Source organism: Strongylocentrotus purpuratus, unplaced genomic scaffold, assembly GCF_000002235.5.
Source record: "Strongylocentrotus purpuratus isolate Spur 01 unplaced genomic scaffold, Spur_5.0 spur5_scaffold_8, whole genome shotgun sequence".
Taxonomy (NCBI): Eukaryota; Metazoa; Echinodermata; class Echinoidea; order Camarodonta; family Strongylocentrotidae; genus Strongylocentrotus; species Strongylocentrotus purpuratus.
In genome coordinates, this window is record NW_022145614.1 from 4,087,905 (window position 1) to 4,098,371 (window position 10,467).

General features: G+C 38.9%; 1 protein-coding gene across 1 annotated transcript; it reads left to right on the plus strand.

Annotated features, from left to right (window-relative positions):
* The first annotated feature begins 5,122 nt into the window (after positions 1-5,122).
* Positions 5,123-7,108, plus strand: LOC105441974. Its single transcript, XM_011673647.2, has 2 exons — positions 5,123-5,228; positions 5,901-7,108. Exons 1-2 carry the CDS (start codon positions 5,147-5,149, stop codon positions 6,323-6,325), a joined length of 507 nt encoding a protein of 168 aa, XP_011671949.1. The 5' UTR covers positions 5,123-5,146; the 3' UTR covers positions 6,326-7,108.
* Positions 7,109-10,467: the final 3,359 nt, after the last annotated feature.

Consider the following 10,467-nt stretch of genomic DNA (forward strand, 5'->3'; position numbering starts at 1 on the left):
GTAATTCATGTATCAATAATTAGTAAAATGCAGTCATTTTAACTTTTAACAATTTCTATCTAGCAGTATCTCTTTTATCTATCCTTTGAATTTCTAATTATAATTTTCCACTCACTTAAAACTTTTCTTTCCTCCCTTTGTATCTTAAATAGTTGATTACTCCATTCACTTCATCAACCATCTTCATCCAAACGAAACACTATAAAAGAATAAGATCCTCCCGACTCAAGAGGTCTACCTAACAAATGAAGATCACAAGAGGGCATAGTTCCTAATTCATCAATCTACATGCATGACTTTCAATCTGGGTGAGCACTGCATGCTCAACTGTTGGAAATTTGACATCACTCTAAACTCATAAGTAATGCAAGTCCACTCCAAAAATAATTTGCTTTTAAAAGATGCAGAAAAACAAGAGAAACAGAGCAAAAAAAATTTGAGTAAAATCGGATAATAAGGAATATCGCCTGTCTGATTATCAAGATATTTATGATTGGAAATCTAAATCAAATTTTCTGTTTTCCCAACGGTTTTTATAACACTACAGTTTATTTGGTAAAATGAGTACATGGTAAAACCGATCACTCAAAGATATTTACTTTTTTGAGGCACTTCGATGATCATTTTGAAGCGCGTTTTTTTGTTTAGGGCTTCAATATTACACCATATCACATACACTGCTAACATGTAGGGCCATGCATCTCAGATTTAACATCACAAACGATGCTTTTAAAGCAACCACCAGAAAAAACATAAAACTCACAATTCTTTTCCCCATTGCCTTTTGTTGCTCTCTGAGTAAGTTTCGAGGGATTCTGTCGTGCCATAAGATTATCCACACATCATGAAATGACTGATTTCGGAGGTGGATCAGGATGCCCCCCCCCCCCCCTATTGAAAGTTAGAAATAAAATGGGGGAAAAAAAATCCACTTCCACAGGCCACACTACACTTTGCATTTCACCTTAATTTTAACCCCCCCCCCCCCCCCCCCCCCCGTTTTTTCTCTAACAATCTAATGCATTACTCATGACACTTAATTGTTTTAACAATTAACAGCTTGCCCATATACGACTCATAACACAATAAGAACAGCTCTCGAGCTTTTGTGGGTTGTTTAAGCAGACTAATAAGAAATACCAATCAACCAAATAATAATAATAATATAATTACAGTTTTACTAAAAATGAAAAGGTTAAATCTAGACTCTGTTATTTTTAATAGTGTTATACCAGAGAGTAGCTATTGTTATGATTCTATTCAATCCACGTGTTGTGTCTCAGTAAGCTAAACTAAGCTAAGGCCTGGCCGAAGGCCGAACCTTGAAGGGTATGGTACCTCGATTACGCTCAGCCAGAGCTCCGGCCGGGGGAGCCAGTCATTTCATTGCTAAAATTCAGATCAACCAATCGAGAGGAGGCGATTTAAAAACCTGTAGTAGGGTCTAAACCTAGGTCTATATGGAGCTTTCCCGTAATTAAAATATCACCAAGACAGAAATATTTGAGCTCTAAGTAGGGAGAAAGGAGACTTACCTTAACTGTCCAAACAGAACATTGTTGCACTTCTAAGAAATATCCTCATTTTCTTGACTCCTTCTATCCGAGCGACCACATGCCATGTGTTTATGTGAGAAAGTTGGGAAGTTGCCCTTCGAGCTTCAAGCTTCTCGATCTCGAGCGCAACCTACCTAGCTAGGCCCGTAACCGCCGGGCGCGCGTTTCCGTTTTACACCCTGCCCTAGGCTTTTCGGCAAGAAATTACACGAAACATGCTGTATCCGAAGTCTAAGTTTGTTTATATATCGACGTCAAGAATAGCGAAGCCAAAGCTTATGTACAATTTCAATTGGGGATGCGAGGGTCTTCTTGTTCAAGACGGTTTTCCCGATATATTATTGTTTTGTTATCGCTGGGCTAAATTTTGCGAGCTGATCACGCATCCTCACGCTCTTAGAGTATTGCGTATTAATGGATAAAAATAAATGATACGACTAGGAAGATCAACTAGTATAGAGAGTTAGCTAGCGCTACGTGACGTTTTCAGAGTTCTGGTGGTGTGCAGAGCGCCGAGGCAAGATGTGGACGACTAGACTCCGAATACCAGTCGGTTTGTAAAATTTTATTGGAGAAAAGCCTAGGGCAGGGTGTAAAACGGAAACGCGCTAACCGGGCATGGTGGCTCATTGGTTAGAGCGCCCGCCTCATGAACGGGAGGTCGTGGGTTCGAAACCCGGCCGAGTCTTACCAGGGAGGTGAGACTCACATGCCCTGGTCTTACCAAAGACTTATAACAATGGGACCTTCTGCCTTCTAGCTAGGCGCTCAGCATATTAGATTGGAGAAGGGTAGTAATACCATATTATGTTATGCAGGGCCCGCTGGAAGAGCAGTTTCATAACTGAAGTGGATATATATATCCTGGGTAAAATTTGTAACCAGAGTTTTCAAATAGGGTGTTCGTTTTAAAACGCCAGGAGCAACGCCCCGGTGGGGGTTAGGGGGGCAGAGCCCCCTCCCCCCCCCCCCCCCCCCCCGAACCCACTATTTATCAACCAAAAAATTTCAGGCAAGTTAAGTTGCAAAATTTGTTGAAAGACTCGTTTTCTGCCCCGGCCAGTGCAGCGCAAATAATTGTGAGATTCAGAAATAGACTACGTTCTGGTCTAGAGTCTATTTTGAGAAAAAAACAAAGTACATCTTGATAAACTGTTGAAATGGGCATGCTTTTCACAATCAGGCTTTTATTTATTTGTTCAATCAATTGGAAAGTTCAAACTCGGAGGTCACGGAGGGACCCATAATGTCCCACGTCAGCCTAATTCAAACATAATAGGGCCTTTATAGGCCTATATGATATTCTGAACAACTAAGGCACCTCTCCCCTCCTAAGCTTGCTCACAATAATAAGGTTTCAAAATAATGTTCATCTAACCGTAATTTAACACCTAAAACAACCTAAAAGCTTCTGGGATCGAGCTCTGCTCCCTGGAACCATGCAATGGCCCTAAAGCTACAGTCCCATATACGTCCCGGACCGTCCCGGACCATCCCGGACCCCATCCGGGGTGATCCGGGATTCGGTCCGTGTTGACACCGTGTTGGCACCGGGGTGGTCCTGGATGGTCCTGGATGGTCCTGGATGGTCCTGGATGGTCCTGGGCGGTCCGGGAGTCGACCCCGGATGTTTTTGACGGTCAAAAACTGCCGGGGTGGTCCGGGACGGTCCGGGACAATAGTTTGATCCGGGGTGATCCGTGTAGCCACCGTGCTGGGTCCGGGGTCATCCGTAGTGGCGCCGGGGCGGTCCGTGTTGATCCGTGGCAGTCCGGGAGTGAGTTATTGACCGCCCAGGACCATCCAGGACCGCCCAGGACCATCCAGGACCATCCAGGACCACCCCGGTGCCAACACGGTGTCAACACGGACCGAATCCCGGATCACCCCGGATGTGGTCCGGGATGGTCCGGGACGGTCCGGGACGTATATGGGACTGTAGCTTAAAAGCATCACACTTTTTTTGAACAAAACATCCCGGACCATCCCGGATCACCCCAGACCATGGTCCGGGATGGTCCGGAGTGGTCCGTGCTCGTCCGTGCTGGTCCGGCTTTATATGGGACTGGGGCTTAAGACGTGCCACTGAATGCTATAGTGTCTTCCCTCAGGCGCGTACGCAGAGAGAGAGAGGGGGGGGGGGGGTTGGGGATTAACCCCCTCCAATTTTGTTAATTGTAATTTTTGTTGGTGCTAAAGGAGGCACACACAAAATTGTGACCCCCCCCCCCCCTCCCCCAGCCACTGAACGAAATATCTGACAACGTAATTTTCCAATTTCCGGGACAAAAAGGGGAAAGAAAAAAAGTGCTCTTCCCATGCAGGTATAATCAAACACAAGTCATTATCCAGACAAATTCATCGGAATAGAATTAATCTGGGCAATTATTGACAAGTATCAGTTTACACGAGTTTGTGTGCAACGAGATAGCTTTATCTATACTCTACATTTCACCGATTGTAAACCATGAAATAGGGTAATCAATTAGATGCAAAATTATTTTTAAGGATTCGCTTTGGCTGCACACATGCAATAGGGACTTTTAGATGTGCACGACGAGAACGTGGTCTGCTAGGTGTGACCAGGGAGAGTGTTAGGGTGTGACGTCGTTTTGAGGCACTGGCACACGTTGCAGTCCACGTTCTCGTCGTGTAAATCTAAAAGTCGCTATGAGATTCCTTCCCGATCGAAAGTGTTTCGTGATAGATTTTCTTATGTAAAATGATGATAATTAATTCTATCTGAGTTAACGAAGTTCAAGGTCTTTTATGTTTGTACACATTACAAAAATCAAAAGGAAAAATTATTGATGACAGTGTTAACAAACGGTGACAACAAAAAGAAATGGTGGAGGCCTGTAGGGGGTGGACATTTTGTTCAATTACCTCCATTTTTTTAATGTCGGGTTGTCAAACATGTCGAATTGTGTGTCTCACAATGAATGTCGCGTGTATTTATTAAATTAAAACACTGACTATAGACTATCTTTTGTGAAAATATAACATTTTTGCAAATTGAACATTAGCAGAAAATATATGACGTCCACAATACAGCTAATTCAATACAACCCGCGTCATGCCTTCTTTCAAATTCCAATCATCAGATCGAAATCATATTCCACCTGAACTTGCACTGAACAAACTAATCTTCGTCTGCAAATAATCTGATTATTTGTCGGAAAACATGGCATTACCAAGACACGAAACACGCATCATAATAATTTCGTAGTATTTGCTACCATCATACCATGCACATCGTTTTGCGGCTCCAACGGGCAATTTCACCACGCGCAATTATTGGCTGACAAAGGAATTAGTAAAATGCGATCTCTACTCGCATGCCATCAATAAATCCGTTGCTTGAGCCTTTATTTGTAATTGCTCATTCAATAAGAAAATCACTATTTGACCCGTTTATGAAGCGATGAATTTGACATTTCGACAAATCTCAAGCACTCTTCTTTATCTGCGTGATTAAAGGATGCAAATCGTTAACAGCAGAATATTCTATATCCTTTGCCTGCGTATACTTCTTACACCGTTTGTTAACTCTGCTACTTGGGAGATATTTGTGAGAACTTAACAGATTGATGCAGCGAAGGATTAAGATGATTAATCTGTTGTGTTGCTTAGTATTCACTCATTTACTCATGCTACATGTTGCTCCAGAAGGTGAGATTAACAATTATCATTGCCATAATACTTTTGCTCACCTCTCTCTCTCTCTCTCTCTCTCTCTCTCTCTCTCTCTATATATATATATATATATATCTATCTCTCTCCCCTCTCCCCCCTCTCTCTCTCTTTCTTTCTCTCTCTCTCTCTCTCCCTATCTCCCCCTCTCTCTCTCTCTCTCTCTCCTCTCTCTCTCTCTCTCTCTCCCTGCCTCCCTCACCTTTTGTTTTATTGTTCCACAATGGAGTATTACTGTCATATAAAAATCGCCCCTCTCGGGGGTGAGGGGGAAGCGTGTTCAAATAGTGAGGCATCAGTGTTTATACTAGTTCACGGCCTAATAGTACCTCTGGAAGAACAAGTGCGACTATACCAGTTACTTTTTAAATTGTTGGTCGGATCATTTATAGTTCCAAGTCTTTTACCGAGATCTGTTTTTTGTTTGTTTCCTTCTTTAAAATACTCTTGTTGAATAGAATTTGCAAGCGTTCATATAATTTTTGACACTTTTGCTCCAAGCGGTGGAATAAATGAAAAGATATTATGACACCTACAATTTCGAGGGGGGAAAGGGGAAGGACTACTTTGACAGATAATGAGATAGAATGACAAGAACCTTTAAGATATTATTATCACACTTTATTGAATACTTTCGCTTTTTCTTTTCAGCCAGTGCAACATATCAGAATAGCTTCGGGCATTTCCATCAACCGGATGCTACCAAAAATACTCGTAAATGCCCCAACACCAGCAAGCGAATGGACAAATTCTTTGTCAAGTCTAAAGTTAGGTGTGCTTCGGCGTGTCTTCAAGACTTTCGCTGTTGCTCCTTCAGCGTAGCGGCCAAGATAGATGAGGCAGGTAACATCATGTGCGAACTGTATTCGGTTTCGCTTGGAGAGGGTGGAGGGATATCTTTAGGGGAATTTGCTAGTAGAGGAAAGTGTCAGTATCTGGAGCTGACTGGGGTAGGATGCGGGAGCAATGGATGCAGAAGAGGAGATGAGAGATGTACGATGTACGAATCGACTTCAGTAAAGTCAACAACGGAGGTTCTTCCTGGTGGAGGTAGTCAGTCAGGGGAAAAAAAATAAGATCTCCCACCAACTACAACTAGTACAGAATCGGTTTCCAAGGGGCAATCTTCTTAATGAGGGTTCAAAGTACGATTGTGTAATAACACAGTGCTGGGCAGTGTGTCTATATGAGTTAGTATATCTTCTTCTTCTCGAGTGTTCGTTTTACCCATCCCTTCCTTTCATGAGGAAGACCGTTCCATTCAAAAATTGTCTGACTAAATAAGGGGGAAAGTCCTCACTTTGGGTAGGAAGATGTTAAAATTTCCCTGCTTTGGGGTGCATTTTCATTGAAAATGAAACCAGAACCCTTATTGTGTATACGGTCTTTCGTTAAAAACCCAGTTGATAATGTAGGCCTAATACAAGTTTCATTTCAGATGTATTTTCTGATACAGTGTGTTTCTTCTATAATTCAGCGTCTAGATATAGAACGCAAGGTAAATATCGATACGATTAATGCATATTTTGAATGTTAAGAGATGTTAAAAATGTATGTACGTTTATGTAGGCAAGAAATAGAACATACAAGTAAAATCCTGTAAATTGTTATTAAATAATTGATTAACTGTTTACTACTACTAGTAAAGATTCGAAATGTATAAAATACAACTGGGAGATTTTCATTGTGATCATTGTAGTTTTGTATGATGCATTGTTATCTTGTTAGAAATATTACTCCCCCCCCCCCCCCCTAAAAAGAAAAGAAAGAAGATTTAGATGACCAGAAGACATGATAGTAGTAGACTTTTATAGAGTCACTATCTTCGTTGTTCACAACCAAACGCATTCCCTGTAAATTAATTATTCTTTCACTATAGCTAATTATATTAAACACAATTACACATCTCCATTATCTATTGCCATGATGTAAAATAGTTTGTTTAGTCTCTTTTCTGCGTTGAACATAATTATCAGCCTGTGTATCAAAAGACAAGTATTATCTTTAAGCGTTTAAAGCTACCTACGAACATTCCACACGGAGATTTGATTACGAAAAATTATACAGAGAGAGTATAAAACAATTGAATAAAACCACATCTTCGTGTGGAATGTTCGTAGGAAGCTTTACAAGGCTTATTGAAAACGCTTTTAGACAAACTTGTTTCTATAATGCTTGCAATGGGAAAATGCTCAACGTTATAAATATGAATTATCGGTGTGATAATGAAGGCAGGGCAAAATGGGAAACTGATGTATCAAATACAATGTAATCGTTTTCTTTTCAATTTTGTTATTCATTAATTGATGCTGTGTAAGAATGAGCTTTTTGATTCCTCTATATAAAATCCGCCAATGTCTGTTATAGCTATAGCTATAACAGACGTTGGCGCATTATAATGATTTCTTAGTTGTAGGATTAAAAGCGTATACTTTAGAATAAGATATTATGCGAAAAATAAGATACAATTACAAGGCCTATACTATACCCCAAAAATTTGAAATAAAAGGATACAAAAGACATCGAACAAGAAAAGTGAAAAAACGTGCAAAAAGAAGAATTGTAATTTGCTTTATTTTTATCAAATCAGAATCCACATGCCGTGTTAGGATTATTGCATCAAAAATTATATGTGGTATTTTTTCTCAAGCTGAAGTGAAATTGAGTTGGATAATAAAAGAAGTACTAGTAATACATCTAATTATAGCGTATTGTGTCCATGAAATCTGAAAAGCTTTTTAAAAATACATTGTTACGTGTTAACAGCACCTTTAATTGTATAAACAGAGAGAAAAAGATGAGGGAGGCAGGAGAAAGGAGAAAGAGAGAGAGAGAGAGAGGGGGAGAGAGAGAGGAGAGAGAGAGAAGAAGATGAGAAGGAAGGATCGTTTTCTTTTCAATTTTGTTATTCATTAATTGATGCTGTGTAAGAAATCTGTCTATTGAAAACAAAACTGAATAGAGAAGCATCCTTATTCATTACGGTCATGGTATGGAATAAAACGCATCATCATGCATAGGCCTACTGAATTAAATAGACCTATTTTCAATTCATTATGCTATAGAATATCAGGGGGGGCTACGCAGTGGGCTTTTGATATTCGTGTCGGCAGTTTAATAATAACATTAAAATCTTTTTAGTAACTGAAAGAAAAACTGTTCGGGCAATTTTGACTATCAAACTAATAATCGTCATGCATGTACCCGGAAAGTGTATAATCAGTAAATCTGCATTATTTTTGTTAAGTCATTGACATCAGAAATGATCAAATAATAGATGCGAACTGAGTAATAGCAGTGAGGCAGCACACGGTCTTGTGGATAAGGGATTGCAAAGGTAACGGGTTTGACTCCCAGAACCCACTTGTCCTACTTTTTAAATATTTTTGTTAGTGTATATCACACTGACTTGCTAAAATCTTTGTTTTTTAAAGGGGGGGGGGGGGGAAGAAAAAGATTTCTATAAGCTCTCTTTACCAACTGACTTTTTTAATTAGAAAGGATGTCAAAACGCCTGATTTAAATCATCACTCATTCTTCATCTTTCAGATCTTTCGATCGAAAACAGAAAGTGCCAGTCTATTTACTTTGTGTTGTACCTTGTACAGAGTGAACACTTCGGGGACTTATTAAATCAATACCTTATGCAATGTAATATCAATGTGATGCAATATATCAAATCGATTTTGTTCTTTTCGTTTTTCTTCCTTTAATGAGATACCATTGTACCTTTCCCCGCCCTTTATCTTTAATATTTATAATGATGTTTTGTTAGTTGTTTGTTTTATTTATTCACCATGTAAAATAACTGTTTACAGATAATAGAATACAGTGGGTTACATTGATATAATACATAGTAGGAACAATGCATAAACAGAAAATGTTTGAAGCGCAACATTCCTAAGTAACATAGTTGATAATTATTAGGTAAAAATAGAACATGGCTTAAAATAAGACATTCGTTACAAAAATAAAACAAAATACAAAAATCATGCCCCTTAACGTATTTGAATAACAAGCAAAAACAATGAAATACACATTACCTCTTCTTGACACATTTAGCACTATACAACATGTACCTCAAAAGTTAACGATTATATTTTAAGAGAAATATTTCCTTCATTTTTTTTTAAAATGACATAATGGTTTTACAAGCTCGTATTTCAGGTGGCAAAGCGTTCCAAATGTCAGGACCTATATATCTAATTGATCTTTGGGCTAAGGCGCTCCATGGTGTAAACAAATGGAAATCAGAAAAATGTCTGGTTGGGTAGTAATTTGTGAATGTCTCTATTTAGAGTAAAATCGTTACAAAATGATAAAGGCAGTTCTTTTTTATTAAGTCGGTACATGAACACTGCAATTTGCATAAGATGAATATCAGTTACCTTCAGAGTTCTCAATTTGAAAAATAATGGGTCAGTATGATCAAAGTACCCAGGGCCACAACAAAGTCTCATGGCTCTCTTTTGCAATCTAAAGATACCATCAGTATTTAATCTATTAATAGCCCATACAATGTTACAGTAAGAAATACGTGAATGAATGAAAGAATTGTAAATAATGAACAAAATATGGAACAAAAGGCTTTAACATGTTCATAACACCAATATAACGAGACAAAACTCGAGAAAGATCACGTACGTGTTCATGCCAAGACAGGCACTCATCAATATAAATGCCTAGGAATTTGGTGTTTTTCTTTTGTTGAATGGAGATGTAATGGGGTTTGAATTTTAAATTTATTTGAAAGGGTATATATCAGTAAAATAATAACAGTGAACATCAATGTTAGTTTAATACAATGCTAATATACACTGTCGCTCATATAGTTGGAATATTTTTGTTTTACCCCAATTTGTGGAATTATTTTAAAAATAATTTTAAAATAATAGATCTAGATAATAGTATACATTCTCAGATTTTATTGGATAATAATTTGACAATGTGTGTTTTGCGTGACTGCTAAAGCATGTGTATGCTACTATGCTTATCAACTGGGGGACCTACGCCCTTAAGTCGTACATGACAGTAATGAGGATTAATGCCCCACAAAATGGCACTAATATAGCACATCGACACGGTTTTGATCCTGGGGCCTCACAGTTACAAGGCCATTGCTTTGTCACTGAACCATGACTGTACGCAGCGGGAGCTAGGGGGCAGTTTCCATAAATAAAAAAAAAGAAAAGAAAATGCAATAAATGTTTAATAATTT